The 22,967-nt window shown below is 40.2% G+C and overlaps 2 protein-coding genes across 3 annotated transcripts in view; one reads left to right on the forward strand and one right to left on the reverse strand.

The window, feature by feature from the left end:
- LOC117925258 (protein CTR9 homolog) overlaps nucleotides 1–18,784 on the forward strand; it is a 38,914-nt gene extending 20,130 nt beyond the window's left edge. Inside the window, exons 18-24 of the mRNA XM_034844216.1 lie at nucleotides 11,622–11,723; nucleotides 11,804–11,911; nucleotides 12,013–12,237; nucleotides 14,555–14,821; nucleotides 14,920–14,991; nucleotides 16,883–17,197; nucleotides 17,686–18,784. Coding sequence (XP_034700107.1) covers nucleotides 11,622–11,723; nucleotides 11,804–11,911; nucleotides 12,013–12,237; nucleotides 14,555–14,821; nucleotides 14,920–14,991; nucleotides 16,883–17,197; nucleotides 17,686–17,874 — 1,278 coding nt within the window. The 3' untranslated portion in view covers nucleotides 17,875–18,784. The remainder of the gene's footprint in view (nucleotides 1–11,621; nucleotides 11,724–11,803; nucleotides 11,912–12,012; nucleotides 12,238–14,554; nucleotides 14,822–14,919; nucleotides 14,992–16,882; nucleotides 17,198–17,685) is intronic.
- A 417-nt stretch (nucleotides 18,785–19,201) lies between these two features.
- LOC117925259 (growth-regulating factor 1) lies at nucleotides 19,202–21,559 on the reverse strand. 2 transcript variants are annotated; one of them, XM_034844217.1, is made up of 4 exons: nucleotides 20,805–21,559; nucleotides 20,205–20,694; nucleotides 19,611–20,089; nucleotides 19,202–19,511 (listed from the first exon to the last, which is right to left on the reverse strand). In XM_034844217.1, exons 1-4 carry the CDS (start codon nucleotides 20,992–20,994, stop codon nucleotides 19,504–19,506), a joined length of 1,167 nt encoding a protein of 388 aa, XP_034700108.1. In that variant the 5' UTR covers nucleotides 20,995–21,559; the 3' UTR covers nucleotides 19,202–19,503. The 2 variants fall into 2 exon arrangements, with proteins under 2 accessions (XP_034700108.1, XP_034700109.1); XM_034844218.1 differs by having other exon boundaries at nucleotides 19,611–20,086; nucleotides 20,805–21,553.
- Nucleotides 21,560–22,967: the final 1,408 nt, after the last annotated feature.

Below are 22,967 nucleotides of genomic sequence, written 5' to 3' on the forward strand. Positions count from 1 at the left end.
CCTTTACAGAGGATGAAATCCATGTGGCTTTGATGGAGATGAATGGGGATAAAGCCCCTGGTCCAGACGACTTTACTATGGTATTCTGGCAAAGTTGTTGGGAGTTCATTAAAGAGGAGATTTTAGAAATGTTCAAGGACTTCTATGAACACAGTTCGTTCCTCAAGAGTCTCAACAATACTTTCTTGGTGTTGATCCCCAAGAAAAGTGGGGCTGAGGACCTTGGAGACTTCAGACCTATTAGTCTCTTGGGGGGGCTTTACAAGTAACTGGCTTAAGTGCTAGCTAACAGACTGAAGAAAGTAGTTGGTAAGGTGGTTTCCATTTCTCAGAATGCCTTTGTGAGGGGAAGACAAATTCTTGACGCTTCTTTAATTGCAAATGAAGTGATAGACACGTGGCAGAAACGAAAAGAAAAGGGGATTATATGCAAATTGGATATAGAGAAAGCCTATGACAGCATCAATTGGAAGTTCTTGTTGAAGGTGTTGCAAAAGATGGGTTTTGGGTCTAAGTGGGTGGGGTGGATGTGGAGCTGCCTATCCTCAGCTGAATTTTCAGTGTTGGTGAATGGAGTGCCTGCAGGTTTCTTCCCAAGCACTAAAGGTCTTAGACAAGGAGATCCTTTGTCTCCTTATCTCTTTATTATGGGAATAGAAGTGCTAGATGTTCTTATCAGGAGAGTTGTGGAGGGGGGGTTTTTATCAGGGTGTAATATAAGGGGTGGAAGTGGCCCCCCTTTGTACATCTCTCATTTGTTCTTTGCTGGCGACACAATTATATTCTGTGAGGCCAGAAAGGATCATCTAACTCATTTAAGTTGGATTTTATTCTGGTTTGAAGCGGCTTCAGGCCTAAGGATTAATTTAGCCAAGAGTGAAATCATTCCAGTTGGAGAGGTGGTGGAGATGGAGGAGTTGGCTGTTGAGCTAGGCTGCAGGGTGGGGTCTTTACCTTCTCAGTACTTGGGGCTTCCTTTAGGGGCCACCAATAGAGCGCCTTACATATGAGATGGGGTGGAAGAGAGAGTAAGGAGGAGACTAGCTCTTTGGAAATGACAATATATTTCTAAAGGCGGAAGAGTCACCTTAATAAAAAGTACTTTGGCTAGCATGCCAATCTATCAAATGTCTATTTTCATAATACCCAAGGTCGTTGTTAGAAGGATTGAGAAAGTGCAAAGGAATTTTTTGTGGGGAGGGGGAAATTTGGAAGGGAAAATTCATCTGGTTAAATGGGAGGTGGTATGTACAGACAAGGATAAAGGTGGGTTAGGTCTTAGGAAGCTAGCTTTGTTGAACAAAGCTTTACTTGGTAAGTGGATATGGAGGTATGCTTGTGACAAAGATAATCTGTGGAAACAAGTGATCAAGGTGAAGTATGGGCAGGAGGGTTTTGATTGGAGGCCCAAGAAGGCAAATGGGGCGGTTGGAGTAGGGGTTTGGAAGGAGATTTTGAAAGAATCAGAGTGGTGTTGGGATAATATGATATTCCGAGTAGGGAAGGGCAACACGATCAGATTTTGGACAGATGTGTGGTGTTCAGAATCATCATTGTCTCAATGTTTTCCTCATCTCTTTGGTATGGCTGCACAAAGGAATTCAACGATTGAGGAAATGTGGGATCAAAATTCGGGTCAAGGAAATTGGAATCTAAATTTCTTGAGGGACTTCAATGATTGGGAGTTGGATTTGGTTGGGGATTTTCTCCACATATTGAGGGGTTATAAACCCTCTTTGGAGGAAGACTCAGTTCTATGGAGGCAAGGAAGAAGTGGTCAGTTTAGGGTCAAGGAAGCTTATAGTTTGTTGACGAAGTCTGATGATACAGGTTTTCCTTCAAGAAGCATTTGGGTGGCAAGGGTGCCAACTAAAGTTGCTTTTTTTGCGTGGGAGGCGACATGGGGGAAGGTGCTTACTTTGGATAGACTTCAAAGAAGAGGACTACAACTTCCAAATCGTTGTTTCTTGTGTGGATGTGAGGAAAAAAGTGTAAATCATATCCTTATACATTGTATAGTGGTTAGAGCTTTATGGGATATTGTTTTTGGTTTAGTTGATGTGAAATGGGTTTTTCCAGAAACTGTAAAGGAGACTTTAGCTAGTTGGAGGGGATCGTTTGTGGGAAAGAAAAGGAAAAAGATATGGGATGCCATTCCGTTGTGTATTTTTTGGACGGTGTGGAAGGAGAGGAATAGATTAGCATTTGGGGGGGGGGGGGTGTTGAACGTTCAAAAGTTAAAGAATTTTTTTGTTTGTAATTTGTGGAGTTGGGCCAAATTGTATGTAGGTGAGGAGGCGTTCTCCCTTATAGGCTTCCTAGAGTGGATAGCTTCCACTTAAAGGGAGGTGATTCTTTTTGTCTTTGTTTTTTGAGGCCTTAGCTGCCTTATATACTTCCTGTATGCTTTGCGGCGATTTGCCTTTTTATTGCATATCCTTTACTTATCAAAAAAAAAAAAAAATCTACTACAAAAAAACCAAATGTCTTGCTTTATGTTTGGCTAACACATTTGTTGTATCATGTCCTAACTGAGAAGTCTAAGAGATGGAACATCCTAACTCTAAAGAAATGCAAATAATCTGGCACAATCACCCGTTAAAACTTTCATGAGTCCCTTTCTTTCTTAGTCACCCATGATATGAAAACAGCAAAATCGTCTTCTACTAGAAACTTGGAAAAACCCAATGCTTTTGCCAATGACAACCCTTCTAGAAGGGTTAGAATTTTTGCAATGGCTAAACCTTGACCTACAGGTTTAGAGAATGCTCTTAATGTTCTACCACAATGATCTGTAATCAACCCTCCAATCCCTATCTGACTTGGGTTGCCTAAAGAACATCCATCAAGATTTAGCTTGACCAAACCTATTGATGGGTAGTCATTCACCCTGTGACTCCTTAATCAATCTTGTGGTTTTGTAAACCAGGTTCCAATCTAGCAAAATGAGGTTCAAAGGGATGCCTGCAAAAGTTTCATCAGTAGAAGCCCACAGTAAAGAAGAGAAATAAAACAAGTTCCAAACTGCTTCTAAACTCCTCCACATATCTTAAAAAATCCTTTCTTTCTTTTCTCGCCAAATGGTCTAAATCAAAGTGAGATTGACAATGCACCAAAGAGTCCTGCCTCAAGGAAGTCCCCCAAAATCTCCAAATGATATAATCAACATCTCTAATTTTCTAGTGAAACCCAATCAATTCCTGCAAGTTGGAACAATCTACAACATAATGTTAATGCTACAGTGCAATGTAAAAAAACATGATCTATAGACTCCCCGATCCCCTTGCACATAACACACCATTTTAGGCTAAGTGCTTTGTATGTTCCTTTCCATTAGAGCAAGTAATTAGTATTGACCTTCTTATTTGCCACAACCTATGCAAAGGCCTTCACTTTTGGTGGAGTTTTGGATTTCCAAATAAAATTTGCAAGAATAAAAGGAATTGAATTGGTCAAAGTGGAGATAGCATTAAAAAGGAGTTAACTGAGAATGTCTTGAGGATTCCAAGGACAAAACTCTCATGTCAGGAAAAGTGGGTGACAAATAGACATGGGCTAAAGTAGACATTAGACGAGCTAGCTCCTCAATTTCTTGCTCTAAGAGGTAAAATGGTGAAAATTGAAGTTGTAAGATATAGAGGGGGAGGAGGAAACTGGCATTGAGGAAATAACAGAGTTTCTCAACCTCACTACTCTATAGATGTTTGGAAACTGCCCACTAAGGAATTTATCACCTAAGGGAAATAACATTTTTGGTTTTCAACATTTTATCCAGTTATGTTTTGATCCAATGCAGTTTCTGAGCTAATCCTATGATGATTGGATTATGTTTTGATCCAAATGCAGTTTCACATCTAATCATACGATGATTAGGATTTATTGTAAGATAGCTTATGTATGATTAAGAACTGGTAGATTTGCGGTTGGGAGTAGGATTAGGGTTTAAAAGGGTTTTTGGAATTGTTTAATATCTGATTTGGCTCTAAACAGCAAAACACTGTGATCAGGGAGGAATGAAAAGATGAGAAAAAGAAAATGAAAGAGAGAAAAAAGAAGAGAGGAAGGTCTTGGCCATCACTACTAAAGAACTCTATAGCATTGCCATTTTCAATTGGATATTCTCTGACTTCAAAAGGGTTGATTATGCCTTTTTTAAAATAGGCAAACAAAGGAGTATACTAATAAAAGTCCCTACCAGGTGCAAACCAAGTAAACATTATGTATATGAGATATGTCACAAGGAAGAAAAAGGTCCCTACATGCTAACCCACTTCAAGAATGTCTACAAAATCACCGAGAGTTCTACTGTTCATATCTCCCAATGACCATCAGAACAAGCCTTTAAGGAAAGAGTTCTTTGCTGCCAAAATTAACTTATCAAATCTTTAAAAGGTTCTAAGGTTTCGCTCCTTTCAAACATTCAAGAATAGATAAAGAGGAATTGATGTCCAAACTGTTCTGTAGGCTGGATCCGATAAAGGCACCTTGCTAGCTTTGTAAAACCTCCTTAACTATTTGGTACAGCTACCATGCTACACTAAACTAGGAGAACTAGGATCAAAGGCTAGAATCCACCATGCAGTGGATCAATACATGCTCTGCCAGATCAGCTGCTTGCTTGCAAAGGCAATAGCAATTAACTAAGACGACCCTATCAGGGGTGTCCTTCCAATTATTTTTCACCAGGATTCATCCCTATTGAAGCTGCTGTTAGTAAGCAGTGTCTTTGCTCTCTGCTACAAAACCATTGCAAGCACTGCCCACTTTCTTAAAGGAGTTTCTCCCCCATAAATGGGCCGGTACACCCATGAGGCACATCCAGGATTCACCAGAATGAAATTCCTTTCTAGATCACCCAGTTGTTGCCACCCAGACATCCAACAAAAATACTTTCCCCTTAAGATGAAACCCCCTGATTTCAGAACCCTATTTGTAGCTGTATGGGAGGAGAATTCAAATAAAAAGGGAACTGCTAAGACCTACCACCTTTACCCTACCCAAGTCTTTCCACACATGGTTCAGCCACTCCTCCACTTCATATCTTTCTGGCATCAGCTCCCCTGTTGTTCCCCACAAACCTACCAGGCAATGAGTGAGGGATTAATTCTATTTTCTATGTCTTCAACTGCCATCTCCACACCGCTTCCCTCGATCTCTTTTCTTGTCTTTTTCCCACCTCCTTGAAGCTCAACCCATCTGACATCATCAGCTCTGACTTTCCTTTCCTTGGGATGGACAAGTTCTTGACTGGATGAGATCTAACACTTGATATTTCAGAAATCAAGACACCCAAATCCCAGATTTTCTCTGATTAAAAAAAAAATAATCCTGATTTCCAACGGAATGGCAGCCCATCCCAGAAGGTCAAATCGTCTTGAAAGCTAAGAAAGTATTTTATTGAATCCTTAGATGGCACCAAAAAGAGCAGTTTGGCGGCTGGCTCTGATTTGCTTATTTTGGTGTATTTGGGGAGAGTGCAACTGAAGGATCTTTGAAGACGAAGAAGTGTTGGACCAAAGACTGAGGGTTCTCTTTTTCAGATCCCTTGTGGAGTGGTCCAAACAGTTGCTGGATTTGGAGATCCCAACGCATCTGAATTTTCTGGAGTCTCTTTATTGTGGCTAGTCTTGCTTTTTTTTTAGGTTTCTTCTTTATTTTCTGGTGCTCGGGTTGTTTTTTTGTGTACACTGCCTGTATATGTTGGGTGCGCCCCCTTTTTTTTGGCGCTTCTTAATACAAGCTTTTTTGTCTATCAAAAAAAAAAAAAAGAAAGAGCAGATTCCTATCCACATGGTTATGCCTCATCTCAGTCCTGAACCACACTCCATTATTCTTTGGCTCCCCAAAAAAAGGGATCTTCTGCTTCCTTCTGCAGCAGCAGTCCATCACATCCAGCAACCAAGCTAAACCCCTTTTGCTCAGTTTGATCCACCTTGAGTCGATTTTTCCCTGCTCGACAATCTTCACTTTAAGCCTGCCTTTGCCTCCCATTGGAAGAATTCAAAAGTTTTAACATCCACTACCACTTCCTTGCCCTTTCTCTACCCATTTCTCTCCCATTTTTTGTAATCTGATTACATGCCTTTTGTAAAGTGAAACCTCAAATACTAATTGATTTATTTCTTGAGTCAAACTATATAAATTAAAAGTTAATCAGAAAAGGCTCAAAAAGACAGTAGTGCTAGTAGTACTCACTACAGTATTTGAAAATTTCCCTACTTTAAAACATTGGAACCTTAACTAAAGAATGTAATACAAGTATAAGAGAAAATAAAATAACTCAAGGACTCAAACAAATACCATGGCATTTTCCATGGACAAAAAGGGCTTCTCAACTTGCACAGGAAGCACATTCCTTTCTTCAGCTTCAGCACCTGTTATATTTGTCTAACTGGCCAATATACATGGTACCACTTTCCCTTCGGATGAGTCGCCGCCTGTGAAGGAGCCTTCCTCTCCTGCCCAACCTCGAGATCCACAAGGTACCCTTTCTCTACCCCTGATCTCCTCGAGAGGGGAGCCATCCTCTTCTTCTACTCCATTCTGGGATTCGGGGCTTGAGAGGGGTAAGGGTCGATGCTCTAGTCAGCGGAAATCGACGACAAGGGAAGAGGAAGCGACGCCGAGCCCTCTGTCCATGATGCTCAGAGATGGGTCGACAATGGTTCTGACGGAAGCACCAAGCTTTGATCCGGAAACTGACGTGGCAAAGCAGAGAGACTTGTCGGTTGCTCATCCAAGCGAAGAAGGATGGTCAGATGAGGAGCTCTCCAAGCTTTTTCATTTTAGTAGTGTATTGGGAATGCCTGTTGAAGGACATGAAGTAGAAATTCTGGCCTTGCTTAAGAAACTGAAGCTGAGGATTGGAAATAATTCCCTCTGCAAGAGAAGGAAGAAGAAAAAATCTTGCACCACCCGCTTTGAAAGAGAGTTAAAAAGATTGGAATGCTCTGTTAGTTATGGGGAGACATCCGGGATAACCAAAAGATCCGGTCATAGCTCCTGGGATTTGATTCCAGTTGATTAATGAGAATTAAAATTCTCTGTTGGAACGTCCGAGGGATTAATGATTGTGCAAAAAGAAATCTGATTAAGGGAGTGGTGAGGAATCAAAAACCAGATTTGGTTTGCCTCTTGGAGACGAAGGTGAAAGAAGTTTCTCCGCAGTTGGTTAAAAGTGTGGGAGTAGGAAGATTTCTCAATTGGGCTTCAGTGGACGCTAGGGGTGCGGCAGGAGGTCTCCTTCTCTTCTGGGATAACAGAGTCTTGGAGAAGTTAGAAATAGAAAGAGGGGGGTACTCCATCTCTGTTCGCTTTAGAAACTGCGCTGATGGATTCTCTTGGACTTTCTCTGGAGTTTATGGGCCAGTGATAGGCAATGAAAAGGAAGATTTTTGGGAGGAGCTTGGAGCCATCCGTGGCCTCTGGGAAGACCCCTGGTGCATAGGGGGGGATTTTAATGCTGTAAGATTTCCAGAGGAAAGAAGAAATGCCCCTAGACTCACAACGGAAATGAGGAGATTTACTGAAGTGATTGAGGAGCTGGGGCTGAGGGATTTCCAACTGGCTGGAGGTCCTTTCACTTGGATAGGGGGTTTGAACTCTCAAGCTGCCTCTAGATTGGATCGCTTTCTGATCTCAGAACCTTGGGAGGACCACTTCTCTGCCATCACTCAATCTGCTCTCCCTCGCTTGGTCTCTGATCACAGCCCCATAGTTCTAGAAGCTGGTGGATTCTCGTCAGGCAAAAGTCCCTTCCGTTTCGAAAACATGTGGCTGGAATTAGATGGTTTCAAAGACCTAGTAAGAAGCTGGTGGAATGGCTATTCAGTCGAAGGCTATAGTAGTCATTGCATCGCTGAGAAGATCAAAGCTCTTAAGAAGGACCTTAAAATCTGGAACAAAGAGGTGGTAGGCAACGTTTCTTCTAATAGAGCAGAGGCCTTCTCTCGCCTGCAGCAATGGGAGGCCAAGGAGAATGAGAACCCTCTGTCTCCTGGAGATGTGGAGGCTAAAAACAAGGCTCTTGAGGATTATAAGAAATGGGCTCTGCTGGAAGAAACTTCTTGGAGACAAAAGTCAAGAGAAATCTGGTTAAAAGAAGGCGATAAAAACACCAAATATTTCCACAAAATGGCCAATGCTAAGGCAAGAAGGAACTTCATGTCTAAGATAAAAGTGAATGGTGTGAATCTCTCTTCCTTGGAAGATATAAAAGAAGGTATATGTAGGGCCTACCAGGCCTTACTCTCAGATTCAGGGGATTGGAGGCCTAGTATCAATGGCCTTAACTTCAAGGAGCTGGGAGAAGGTTTGGCCAGCAGCCTAGAAGTTATGTTTTCAGAGGAAGAAATTTTTGCAGCCCTAAGCAGCTTCTGTGGTGACAAAGCCCCAGGACCGGATGGTTTCACAATGGCTTTCTGGTTGTTTTGTTGGGACATTGTTAAACCAGAGATTTTGGGCCTCTTTAGAGAGTTCTACATCCATGGGACTTTCCAAAGAAGCTTAAATTCCACGTTCCTCTTGCTCATCCCTAAGAAGGAGGGGGCCGAAGACCTAAGAGATTTCAGACCAATCAGCCTAGTAGGGAGTGTCTACAAATTGCTTGCCAAAGTCCTTGCCAATAGACTAAAATCAGTGATGGGGGAGGTGATTTCAGATTCACAGCATGCTTTCGTTCATGGGAGACAGATTTTGGACGCTGTTCTCATCGCTAATGAAGCCCTTGATTCTAGATTGAAAGGCAACAATCCGGGCCTCCTTCTCAAGATGGACATTGAGAAGGCTTTTGACCATGTCAAGTGGGACTTTCTCATGGATGTGATGACTAAGATGGGATTTGGGCGTAGATGGAAAAAGTTGATGAATTGGTGCTACTCTACGGCTACCTTCTCAATCCTCATCAATGGAAGTCCCACGGGTTTCTTTCGTAGCTCTAGGGGATTGAGACAAGGAGACCCCCTATCCCCCTATCTATTCCTTTTTGCCATGGAAGCCCTTAGCCAATTGCTGTCTTGTGCAAGAAATGGGGGCTTTATCTTTGGTTTCAGAGTGGGAGGAAGAGGAAGAGAGGGGCTGCTTGTGTCCCATCTCTTGTTTGCCGATGACACCTTAATCTTCTGTGACGCCGAAGCAGATCAGTTGCAATATCTTAGTTGGACATTCATGTGGTTTGAGGCGATTTCAGGATTAAAAGTCAATCTGAGCAAAACGGAGGCCATCCCAGTGGGGGAAGGCATCCCTATGGAGACTCTTGTGTCGGTCTTGGGATGTAAGATAGGGAGTTTACCTACCTCCTACTTGGGTCTTCCCCTTGGAGCCCCTTACAAATCTACTAGGGTGTGGGATGCAGTGGAAGAAAGATTCAGGAAAAGGTTGTCTCTCTGGAAAAGGCAATACCTCTCCAAAGGTGGCCGCCTCACCTTGCTAAAAAGCACTCTCTCTAGTCTCCCAACCTATTTCCTTTCCCTCTTTGTGATCCCCAAGAAAGTGTGCGCAAGGCTTGAAAAGATCCAAAGGGATTTCTTATGGGGCGGTGGTGCCTTAGAGAATAAACCCCACTTGGTGAGTTGGAAGGATATTTGTGCTACTAAAAAGAAAGGAGGCCTGGGCATTCACAGTCTATCTACTTTTAATAAGGCCCTCCTTGGGAAGTGGTTGTGGAGATTAGCTAATGAGAATGAGTCCCTTTGGAAGCAAATTATCTCTAGTAAGTATGACCTCCAAGAGGGGGGTTGGTGCTCTAAAGGAGTGAGAGACCGCTATGGGGTGGAGGTTTGGAAGGCTATCAGAAATGGTTGGGAGAACTTTTGTTCTCATTCCCGCTTCACCATAGGGGATGGCACTAGAGTGAAATTTTGGAAGGACTTGTGGTGCGGAAATCAAGCTTTGGAAGAAGCTTTCCCCATCTTGTTTAATCTTTCCGTCAATAAAGAAGGCTGGGTAGCTGAGGCTTGGGAGGAAGACGAAGTTGGGGGAAGCTGGGGACTTCGTTTTAACAGGCACCTTAATGATTGGGAGGTGGGAGAAGTAGAAAGCTTATTATGTAAGCTTCATCCTTTGACCATTAGAAGAGGTGTAGAGGACTTACTCCGGTGGAAAGAGAACAAGAATGGGACCTTTTCTGTCAAGTCTTTTTACAGTTCACTTTCAAGGGACACCAAGCCCCCCTTCTCGGCTAGAACTATTTGGACGCCTTGGGTTCCAATTAGGGCTAGCTTCTTTGGGTGGGAGGCGGCTTGGAACAGGCTTCTCACCACTGACCGCCTGAAGAGATTTGGTTGGAGCATTCCCAACAGATGTTTTTTGTGTAAACAAGAGGAGGAAACCACAAATCACCTTCTTCTATTCTGTGAAAAAGCTAGAATGTTATGGCTTTTGATCTTCTCCCTTTTTGGGGTGCAATGGGTGATGCACTCCTCTGTGAAAAGAAACCTCCTGGGTTGGCATGGTTCTTTTGTGGGCAAGAAAAGGGAGAAAGCTTGGAGAGCTGCCCCCCTTTGCCTAATGTGGACCATTTGGAAAGAAAGGAATAGAAGGGCTTTCGACGATATTGAGAGGAATGATCAAGATATTAAATCCATTTTTTTGTACACTTTTGTGAATTGGGTTAGGATATACATAGAGGAACACACATTGTCTTTGATAGATTTCGTTGACTGGCTAGCCACCAAGTAAGGGTCAGGCTTGTTCGTCCTTTTGTTTTTTGCTGATTTGTACTTGGTATACTACGTGTATACCCTTTCTCTAGCCTTTTGGCTCTTAATGAATTTTCTTTACCTATCAAAAAAATACATGGTACCACTTTCCCTGAAGAGGACTTGGTTTTAGTGAAGTAGGATGGGGTCCAATAATACAATGCAGAGGAAATGTTTCCTGAATGCTTGAATAAGGGATAAACTTTCTTCAGCTTCAATGTCTATATATCCTTGGTACAAGTAAGAGGGAACTTTCATTTTCCATAAATGAAAGGTGTCCATTTGGGACCCAGGTGTCTATGATAAAGCTTTCGTGGAACACAACAGAGAACTGCCTCCTCAAGCTAGGTGAATGTTATGATAAACTATTTATGAATTTTCAACTTTGTGTAACTGTCATTGGATCTCTATGTGCTCAATCTTCTGCCCTAAGTGCCTTACAACTTTTACTGACACTACACTGGTACAACTCCTGTGCCTTTCAAGATAAAGTTTCTCCTCCACTAAACCTGTTTTTGTTATTTGTGAAGCTCCTTAACTAACCCTTGCCCGAGAAAGTTTCCACTGATAGTGCTCATTACCTGATTGGAAATCCTGTTTAGCATCTGGAAAAAACTAGGTTTATTTTTTATTTTCATCTATTCACATCACCTAGTTTAACACATTCTTGCTCACTGCTTTGTTGTGGTTTGCTTGTGCATATTAGCTTTCACTTAGCTTCAATATTAAATATTGTCTTCTGAATTGTGATTTGTACCCTTTAACACCGAGGATGGAAATTTCTATTTGAAATTTATCCTCTGGTTTGCTTGTGATCTTTTGCATTCCATCCTAGGCTCTTTTCTTGCTCTCTACATGAATTTTTGTTGCACATTTATACACTGTAAGACAATCTATGTTGTCTTTAATATTCTATAATGACAGGTTCTGGTTCAGCATAATGCTAATTTATATGCGGCCAATGGAGCGGGAGTGGTCTTGGCAGAAAAAGGCCACTTTGATGTTTCAAAAGATATTTTTACACAGGTTAGCTGACTGTTTTCCAATTTCGATCTTGAATGACATTTTACTTGTTAGGAGTTGTTTTTAGTTTTTCATTATTGTAGGTTCAAGAAGCTGCAAGTGGAAGTGTTTTTGTCCAGATGCCTGATGTGTGGATAAACTTGGCACATGTTTATTTTGCCCAAGGAAATTTTGCATTGGCTGTGAAAATGGTGCGTTGATATTTATTTTCTTTCTCTCTCAATGTTTTTCTTTTCTTTAAAGATTTTTTCATTGCTGCATGCATGTGTTGATCACAGTCATTATTTTGCAGTATCAAAATTGCTTGAGGAAGTTTTATTATAACACAGATAGTCAAGTTCTTCTCTATCTAGCTCGTACTCATTATGAGGCTGAACAGTGGCAAGACTGCAAAAAAACTTTACTGAGAGCCATCCACTTGGCACCTTCAAATTACACCCTGAGATTTGATGCAGGTGTTGCAATGCAAAAGTTCTCAGCATCAACCCTACAAAAAACAAAGAGGACTGCAGATGAGGTCAATTGATCAAACCTTCCCTTATCGTTTTTCCTTTTATTTTTTCATCTATCTAAACTTATCAATTCTGATTTCTTAAGTTTTCTCTGAAATATTTCCACCTGTCTTCCAAATCTCTGACACATTCTCAGAGAGGTCACTTGAATCACTTTTTGCCTCATGTGATATAGCTAGTTGACATGTAGGAGAGTTTGCATACAGTACCCCTAACATTAAAACAAATTTGGTATATGCATACACATTGTTTTTCTTTTTTGTTTTTGATCAGATGTATACACATTGTTTTTCACATTTAGAAATGAGGGAGCAGTGGATTTGGATGTCTAGTAGATACTTGACTGCGGATGAGGTTGATTTATTAAACCTTCTCACATCGTCTTTCCTTTCATATTTCATCTATCTGAACTTAGCAATTTTGATTTCTTAAGTTTTCTCTGAACTATTTCCACCTGTCTTCCAAATCTCTGACATATTCTCGGAGAGGGCACTTGAATCACTTTTTGCCTGGTGTGATGTAGCCAGTTGAAATGTAGGAGAGCTTCTGTACAGTACTCCTAACATTAAAACAAATGAGTACATGTATACATGTTGTTTTTCTTTTTTTGAATCAGATGTATACACATTGTTTCACACTTAGAAATGAGGGAGGAGTAGATTTGGATGTGTAGTAGATACTTGGCAGTGATAATTTTTATCCAGGATTGATCCCCATAAAAGGGGATATGGAAGACCGCATTGCTCACAATATTACATAGGATAGTCTAGAGTGGAGTACTGATTCCACTAAGTTGTGAGATTGATAAACACCCATACACTCGCACAGAAGGTTTCATCATGTGTTTATGGGCCTCACAATACTTTATGGTACATTTTTTTATTTTTTTTTGATAACTAAGAGAATAATTGTATTGCTAAGAGGTGCTAAAATAGCGACTCAAGATGTGCAGAAAAGAAAGGGAAATACTCACCCCCTTACAAGTAAAACAAAAAACTGTCCATAAAGATGTACAAAAAAACTACTTTATGGTACATAATTCTCATTTATGAAACATTGCACCCATGAATGACTATAACACAGGATATTAAGACAGATGGACTGTTTTTCTAGAACTTTAGGGCATTGTTTTTGTATTGGGCTGTGATTTGTTTCTCTTTTCCTTTGCTTGCTTTTTAGCATGTTTTGTATACTCCGTGTGTGCTTGGTGTGCCTTTTCCAAGTGTTTTTTTTTAAACATATTTTGCTTTTTACCTATCCAAAAAAACAAAAAAAAGACAGTTGAAGGAACATGGAAGTATTAAGGTTGAAATGGGAGAATGCTGGCCAAGGAGGTTAGATATGATATGACAAAGATTAAGAGATTGCTTGAAAATTAGGATGCATGTGGTTTAAGGTGGTGTTGCAAAGATAGGAGGTTAGGGAAGAATGTGGGTTCAATTTTCAGAAAAGAAGGAAAATAAAAACACTAGCTTATCCATAGTTGTAAAAGGCGCGCCTTAGGCTCCGGGCGGCGCGACGCCCCTTCACGAAGGCGCGCAAGGCGTGACGATGTCCATAGGTGCGCTTCGATCCCCTACTTCCTTCTTCTCCTTCTCCTTCTTCTTCTTCTCCGGCGTCGGGTTGCAGAGGGCAGAGAAGCCCTAACTTCTTTTTTTATTTTTTGGGACCAAAACGATGTCGTTTTGGACATTTTAAAAAAGGGTCAAAACGACGTCGTTTTGGCCCTGTTTTCCCTTCCAACCCCCTTTTCTGGTTGTTTTCAACCCGACAACTCTCCCAAATTTTGCTCTAGCCTTAGCCGTGTAGTGGAGAAGTGAAGAAGACGAAGAAGAGGAGGAAAAATAGAGGAAAAATATATGTAAATTAGGGTGCGCCTCACTTCACTAAAGCCTGCGCCTTAGGTGCGCCTTGCACCTCAGGCTCTAGGACTACTTTGCGCCTTGGTGCGCCTTGAGCCTTTTAAAACTATGAGTTTATCCCTTATTGAGGTCTATGTGTAAAGAATACATGCGTCCTGAATGAAGATGAATTATATTTCTTGCATCACAAAAGCCCCTTTCCTATAAGTTTTTATTGTCTTATTGAGGCTTTTTAAATGTATATACATATATGTGTATAAAGTTCTATGTTGCCATAAACTTTTTCTTAGTTGGGATATTTTGTTGTTAGACTTGGATTATGAATTTGCATTTATATATTTTGAGTTATTTTTTGCAATTCTAGTCATGCTAGAGCTATGCTACTTATAATGCGTCTTACCCCTTCTCTCCTTTCTTTCTTTTGCTGGTGTCTCATTTAAAATTCTTTTCCAATATATAGGTGCGATCAACAGTTGCAGAGCTAAAGAATGCTGTTCGTATATTTAGTCAGTTGTCTGCAGCTTCCAACCTTCATTTTCATGGTTTTGATGAGAAGAAAATAGAAACCCACGTTGGGTATTGCAAGCACTTACTTGATGCTGCAAAAGTTCACTGTGAGGCAGCAGAGCGTGAAGAGCTGCAGAACCGGCATAGAGTAGAACTTGCTCGTCAGGTCAATTTGGCTGAGGAAGCCCGTCGTAAAGCCGAAGAACAAAGGAAATTTCAGGTTTGCTGTTATTTAATTGCTTACAATCTGATATGTATATGATTGTTGACACACTTTATATTTTCATTCAACTGATTTTTATTAATATGGGTAAACAGTTGGAGAGGAGAAAACAAGAGGATGAGCTAAAGCGAGTGATGCAACAGGAGCAACATTTCGAGCGTGTCAAGGTAAGGGTTGTTAACTGCATTGATTCTGTCTTTATTGGCATCTGCTAAATTAGGGTATGAAAATATTCTCTTAAACTTATTAAGGGTAAGAAAGAATCTGTTAGAATTCATACTATTTCATCAAGTCAGTTGTCAGTTATGAGGTTGACAATACAAGTTTGATGCCATTTATTTACTTGAGATCTATATCACCAAATACCCCTTTTATTTAAGGCTGGGTTTGTTTTTTCATTGTGCAGACTATATTGCCAAAAACCTGTCATTTATTCTGGTGCTTTTCTCTTGACCAAGTTGGTTCCTATTATTATTTTACTTTAATTTTTGTTAAAGAAAATATTTGATTGGAGAAACAATAAGGAAGCAAGTCACCTCATTTTAGGAAAAATAAAATAAATTTCATAGATGAGAGCCTTTAGAGTAAACTACTCTCTTTTACATCCTTATTTCTGAAGAAAGACCCTAATTCCTAATACGCTTATTGGGTTGATGCATGCTTGTAATCTTCCATTGGATGCTTGATTCATGATTGGGGAACTTTCAATAGCTCTTTATTTTTTTCTCCACATAAGTCTTTCAGACTCCACTTGAGAGGTCTTCTTCATGAAGGCTCTTGATTTTTACATGAATAGGTGCCTAGTCGAGGTAGACTTCTTCTTGATCTTCCTATTTATCTTAATGGCCCTCATCTCCTGGGGTTCTCTTCCTATTTAGATGAGACCTGTGCCCCCAAGAGGGAACTTTCTCTTTTGGTCAGGATGAATACTCTAGTTATAAGAGTCCTTTTCCATTCTTTCTGATAGTGGCCTTACCTCAACAAAATATAAGACCCACACTAATTTTTCTCTTTTGTGAGAACTCTTTCCCAGCAATGGGTTTGTTCCACCCACGCTAATTTTTCTCTTTTGTGAGAGCTCTTTCCCAGCAATGGGTTTGTTCCCATGCCCTTATAATTTCTAGACCCACTTCGGCATCCTCTGAATTGCTTGGTGGTATAAACAATTATACCATTGTTTGTCCATGGTTGCCTGTCAGTTTGTGCTCTTTTGGGGCTTATTCAAATTTCTATTTTAGCATGGTTAGCCTTCATCTGAGATTCAACTTGGTGACTTGTCAGGCTGAGTTAGTTGGTCCATCTAGCCATCATTTGTCTATTGAATTTGGCAATGTGTTGTTTTAGGTATCTTGGCTGGCACCTAAAGATTTCGAGTCCTGTCAGAACTATTTGATTGGTCATGACTCATATCAAGCGTGTTAAAATTGGATGAACAATGTAATAATGATTTAGAAAGATTTGACACTGGACATGGAGAATTTTCAGGACATGGAGGATCAACTTGCCATGGGAGACATGGGAGCATTGACACAATACTTAGATATGTTGTTCTGGCAAATATGCTAAGTTTTACAACTTGCATATAAACCATCATAATTTTATTTATTAACATTTAGACTTCATTCCTAAATGAAAGAAAAGCCTTATCAGGAAGTATTGATGGTGTCCAAAACACATGATTATTGTTTCATTTTTTTAATTTTGAAAAATCTTTTTAAAATTATGGATACTTATAGAGTGTCTGACCTGCATCCTAGGAGCATTTGGAGAAATGTTGGTCCAGACATGGGCAGTGTCTGTGTAGCTGGACTTCTTAGTGTTCTTTCTTTCATTTTCATATTGGATTACCAACATGATTCCCTTCCCTTATAGTTGATCACAAAAATGCTGGGACTGGATGTACCTGGTAAGTGGCAGCAAAGTCTCTGGACTATTTAGGATTTATCTGAAAGCCTCAGATTACAGTAATTGATCTTATAGAATGGAGTAGAAAATTTTCTTAATCTCCCCCCAAAATTTAGGTTTTTACTTTTGTCCATATTCAATTTGCATCTCCAGGAGCAATGGAAGAGTAACAATCTTAACTCTAAGCGGAAAGAAAGGTCCCAGATTGATGATGATGAGGGTGGGCAAAGTGAGAGGAGGCGACGAAAAGGTGGAAAGCGGAGAAAGAAGGATAAATCACGGTATGACTCGGAAGAAGCGAGAGCAGATGCAATGGATGATCAGGATGAAATGGAAGATGAAGACACCAACATGAACCATAGGGAGTCCACAAATCAGATGAATAATCAAGATGATGATGGAGAAGATGACGCTCAAGATCTTCTTGCAGCAGCTGGGCTTGAAGATTCTGATGCTGAGGATGACATGGTAACTTCTCATTTTTTTATTCTCTTTTTCATTTACATATTTTTGTCTGTGGCCATGGGACCATTATTTCTTCTTGAAACTCGAAGGCACTGTTTCAATGTCTCACACTGTCACAACAAGGACCTGTGGCTAGGAGCCTGGTGAGGGAATGCACAGCAGTGTTAACCCTCCTGTATGAGATGGTGAAACAAATTTCTCCATGATCATGGTTCCAATGGTGCCCTATTGATTGGTCATGTTCATACCGTCGTGAGTGTTTTAAGAAGAGTTAATTTACTCACGAGCAGTAAGGTATCCTGGAGGCTTGTTTTATTCATTGATAAGATGACACAGGTGTCTTTGGTCAGAGTTATTGGTAAAATAATAGTAGTGAATCTTTCATCTTCATTTGCCATTTGTTCAGACTGGTAATTTACATTGTTCTCTCTCAAAAATTGTTTCTTTTTTTTGCGTCTGAGACGTTATTCGTGTCCCTTTTTTTTGTGAAGGCTGGACCTTCATCAGGAAATCGCCGGAAGCGGGCATGGTCAGAATCTGATGAAGATGAGCCACAAGACCAGCGACCAGAGTCCAGTCCTGTGAGAGAGAATTCTGCTGAGATGCAGGAAAGCGATGGGGAAATCAAAGACGACAATGACAAGCCAAATGGAGATGCTGCTGAAGATGATGAGGATTGAGACCCAACAAGTCAGCAAAAACTCCGCCTTTTGTGAAACAACCTCCCTCACTATCATATAGACGTTTTCCAAATGTGATAGAAATATTTAGGGAGAGGATCGTGGCATGTCTGAGTCTCCTAAAGTCTGCATTTTTACAATGTGGAGAGGCTCAGAACACATTGTCCATAGATGCCGCATCCACTCGTAAATTCTCAGTATATTTCATGTAAATGATCACAGTGGTTTCATATTGAAGGGTGGTCCTGATATATTTCAGGTAGGTAAAAGTGTCAATGAGCTTTGACTACTTATGCAGAAAAAAAGAAAGGAAAAGAAGAGAAAAATGTGGAGGTGAAGACACCTGGACAGAGGTGACTGACAGTGATAGAGTCAGCTGAGCTGTAGACGGGAGCGTTCAAAGCGTACGGTGAGTTTGCCGTACTGATTTTACAAAAAGAAAAAGTATAAATTGGAATAGTCTGTTGTAATAAAAGGAGTCTGAAGTCTGAACGCAGAAGACACACACATCTTTCTCTTCCTCTCTGCTCTGTGCTCTCCATCTGGACCAGAGAGAACAGAGAGGCCAGAGTCCAGACCCACACCCACCAACCAAACAGCCAGAAGAGTACAGAGCTCTTTTGGCAGGCCCCAACGTGACTGACCTCACCCTCACCCTCACCCTGACTTTTCTCTGCCTCCATTCCTTTGTTCCACTTACCTCTTTCCTTGTTACCACAAATATTTTTCTTTTCTTATATTCTTATGTTCTTCAGGTGTCTTCTCTTTTTTAAGTTATTGGGTCGAGTGAGAATTACTCGTTATCATCCCATCCATGTAACTTGCCACATTTTGGATCAACTAAATTTGTCATGACTCATGCTTGTATTTGGAAGTGGTATCTGGTTAATATTTGGGAGCTTTTGAAAAATACCCTAGGCTGTTTCACATATAAATTTGGTTTTAAGAATTTTCTTTACTCATCAGATCCATTCCCTGAATAAATTTAAGTGGTCACTTATTAATGATATATTTCATAAATACTTATAAAACTAAGAATATTTATCTACGTAAGTGGAAATTTTTGGATGCCTGTTTCTATCAAGAAGGGAGTATGAATCCAGAGTTGCTCCTTGTGCTTTATGATTCAACACAATCTATAGGCTCTTTTTATCTTCTATATCTACCAAATATGTGTATATATTCTTGGGATTTAATGATTCTTAGGCTAAAGGGTTGATAAGAGTCTCACAAGTGACAAATAAGGAAAATGTGTATCTCCATTGGGTCCCTTGGTTTTACAAAAGCCAAGACAATTTAAGATGTCATCTACTCAGAAAACAGGACACGATCACGAAATCCTATGGATTGTTGGCCCAGGTCATTCAAACAAGTTATAGAAGTTAAAGAAGAAGAGAAGGAATAGAAGCCAACAACAAAGCAAAAGACATCTGAGATCCCTTTCATTAACTCACACACAGCATTCAATTCAAACACCCCACACCACACCCTCCAAAAGATGAAATAAATAAAAGCATCACTTCCCACACCTCTGCCAACAAGCATACGGAAAGCTACAAGAAAAAATGCATTGAACCCCACCAGGCTTTCAACATCTTGGCATTTGGTTCAGAACACAGTACTGCAAATTCAATCATCTGCAAAATGGAAAGAGAGAATTCAGAGTCAAGAACATGGAGCACATAATATATGGATTTAGCTTTCTTGATGAATGATATGTGTGGGAATTCAGCTACCATTATGGGGTCTAGAATTGGAGATGGAGAAGTCAAATGAAGAGTTTGGCATAGAAATTGAGAGTTGGGTGGTTGAGACCAATGCATCTCTGGGGGACTTGTCTTCTGAATCAGGCCATGGATCTCTGCTCTTGGGTGGCCATTCATCGAAGAAGCGGTGCACCATCTTCTCGGGTTCTTCTCTCTCATGTTTTTCATACTTGAGATTACTACCCAGTACATAGAAATGCTGATCCTGCTTCTGGTTGGAGGTATCACTGAGGCTTTGAAGCTGCAAACAAGAGTAGTCACTCTGTAAAGCAGAGCAGCTCCTCTGTTTTGAATGGTCTAACGGTGAAGAATTCATTTTTAGTGGAGTAAGCCGCCAAGGATCATCCATTGATGAGCCGGAAAAACTCCTTGTAGCCCCTGAAGGTTGTTCTGAGAAGAAAGCATGCTCATCCACCTCCTCCTTCAATCCATGAACATATCTGTTTCTACTTCACATCAATAAAGAAACTCAATAGAAGATTCAGTACATACAAAAAGAAGAGAAAAGGAAACAAAAAGAAAAAGAAAAATGCATATAATTTTAGGAGTTGTGCATACACAAACCTGTAATCTGTCTGGGAATATGAACCAGAGTCCAAAAGCAAATGGGTGGTGTTGTGTTGAGGTGACAACTCAACCCCACCTCCAAACCCAGGTGGCCTTGAAGAAGATGAATGGGGATAAAGGAAGGGGAGGTGGAGATGGGTGTTGTAGCAAGAAGGGTGACGATGGGTGTGGTGATTTTGGGTCTCTAAAGCTAGAGAGTATGAAGTGGGGTTGGAGGAGTTTACAGTGATTGAAGAGATGGGTGGTGGTGGGTTTGCTGCCATTGTAGCAGTAGGAGTAGTTACTGTTGGTGGTGTTTTTGAGGGTGTCATAACTTCCACAGGCTTTCTTGAACGGTTTCTGCCTCTGTGCATATGTCTCTCACAGTACTTCGAATCTGGGTATGCTTCCTTTGCACACCTCCATTTCTTCCCATCTGTTCTTCTGCACCTCCCTGGCTCTGGGTCTACTTTCCTCCCCAAACCCATCTGAAAACAGTTCCACCCAACTGTACCCAAACCGCATTACTCACCATTACTCAACACATACATCAAAAATCAAGAAAAAGACGAAGGAAAAAGATAGAAGGTAAAAAAAAAATAAAGGTGGCTTACTCACTGTGTTGGGATTGGTGGGTTGGGAAGAGCTTTGAAGTAGGGAGTGGAGAGTCCAAGCTTCTTTTGATGGAGAAGATGAGATCAGGAGGAATGGGCATCCCTGAAGCCATGTACTTGAAGATGAGAGCTTGGTGTTCAAGCTCTTGCCACTGAGTTGCAGTGAATGGAAACCTATTTCTTCCACTCATCATTGATTGATAAAAGATAGTATCAAGAGAAACGAACCCAAGCCCAGCTCCAGACTTCACAAAGATAAATACTCGGAGGATTAGAAAGAAGAAAGAAAAAAAAACAGAAAGAAAAGAACAGAAAAAGAAAGAGAGAAGGGATTGTTGTGTAGTGACTGTAGTGTAGTGTTGGGTTCAGTGGTGGGTATATTTTATATTTCAGGGACCATTGGGCAGCAGAATCTTCTGTACATGGATAAAACTAATGGTTCTGATGAGAGTGATGCTGCTGCCACCTAAAACAACACTCTCTCTCATCAACCTGCTCATATTATGGCTGCACCTCTGTGTTGCCCCTGCACCTTCTGCAGCTATGCTGCCTCTGTGCCAGCTCCTGTCTCTGCCATCTCTACAGAAATCCATAAAACTAAGGAAACCAATGGAGGGGGTGTGAGTTACTACGATTTATCGCTTCCAGAAAGATTTGAGAAACGAGATTAGAGGATTTGCTTCCCTCAATGACAATTCTCCAACAAGATTGTGAAATAATAATCAAAAACAAAAGCTTTAGCTTGTGTTTTTTTTTTTCCCTAATTTCAAGGGTTCTCGTGAGAGTTGGTGTCTGCACATATCACTGGAGCCATTGCAGGAGGTCTGAGGAAGATTGTACGGATTGGGCTTTTACTACTTTGTCCATCTTTTACTCTTTTTTTTCCCCTTTTTTTTTTTGCTCTGTTCCTTTTTACCTGAAAGCCCCCCACCACCCACTTACAATTTGACTTTTTTCAGGTTTGGAAATTGAGACACTGCAGGCCTGAGCTCAGCTCTCAGGGGGGGGTTTCTGATTAGTAATCATCAACCTCAAACCCTACTCAAAACTTTTTTCCACTTTTTCTTATGAAGAATAGTGCTTAGTTCAATTCTTGAGAAGTTGAAGCTTTTAACCCATGGACTGGACAGCTGACTAACCATTCAAGATAGATGATTCATTACTCCTAAATGAGGTCTAAAGTGTTGTTCCTTTAAAAATTATTCTTGACAACCTTAAAAAGTAAAAAAAAGCCCAGTTCTTAGCTGTTTGAAGGGGACCAAAGTGGTCACATTTCCCCCAAAATGAAGCAAATAGGAAGGAAAGTATTAATTTGTATAAAAAATTAGCTAACATGTTATTATGTATTTGTATTTGTCATGAGTCTAAATTCTCAAGGCATTGAGATTATCTTGGGTACAGTTTTAACACCCTGCTTCACAAGCAGCCTTTTTTAAGCCTGTAGGAGGGAAAGAACTTATGAATCATCATAAAATAAGATTTTTTGATATGATATCATGTTATTTAATAAGCATTTACATCCATCCACAACCACCCACTTTAATTTTTGTTTGCAAGGGATTTTGAAACATCAAATATAGTATACTATTTAAAATATCATTATATATTCTTCTATTTAATAAAATCATTTTTTAAAGTTCAGTGTCCAAGTATAGATGTTAAACACAAAATTAAAAAGACATTCAAAGGATGATATGGAAATTGGGAAGTAAATTTTGAAGAGGTGGGTGGGTTTGAAAAGTACGTGACAATGAAGAAACTGAGTGAAAACAGGGCAATTTATTTGCTTGTTACATTAAAAGAAGCCCATGTGTTTTATTGTTGTCACATTTTTGTGAGTTTAAGACCAAAATAGTCTTTTTTGAAAAAAAAATCCAAAATATTTACCAAATTGGCCTTTCCTATCACATGCCCATTCCTATCATTTTTATTTTTTATTTTTTTTATTTTTTAAGTGTATAAAACCGCTGATAATTTTGATTTTAGTTTTAAATTTAAAACTAAAGTTAAATTTGGTATTGTATGACAAACTATTTTGACAAATATTTTCAAAGTGAGATTAGGTTGATAATATTTTTTTTCAAAAAAATCTACTTTGACTCAACTCCATTTTTGTTCCAATAAATGAGGTTGTTCTGGGTGGAGTAATGAGAAACCAGAGGACACA

This window comes from Vitis riparia, chromosome 11, assembly GCF_004353265.1.
Source record: "Vitis riparia cultivar Riparia Gloire de Montpellier isolate 1030 chromosome 11, EGFV_Vit.rip_1.0, whole genome shotgun sequence".
Taxonomy (NCBI): Eukaryota; Viridiplantae; Streptophyta; class Magnoliopsida; order Vitales; family Vitaceae; genus Vitis; species Vitis riparia.

Coding starts and splice junctions, on each gene's coding strand:
- LOC117925259 (XM_034844217.1), bottom strand. CDS start 20,994: ATGATGAGTGGAAGAAATAGGTTTCCATTCACTGCAACTCAGTGGCAA. Junction 20,695..20,804: donor AACCCACCAATCCCAACACA/GTGAGTAAGCCA, acceptor GTTTGGGTACAG/TTGGGTGGAACTGTTTTCAG. Junction 20,090..20,204: donor TATTCCCAGACAGATTACAG/GTTTGTGTATGC, acceptor ATTGATGTGAAG/TAGAAACAGATATGTTCATG.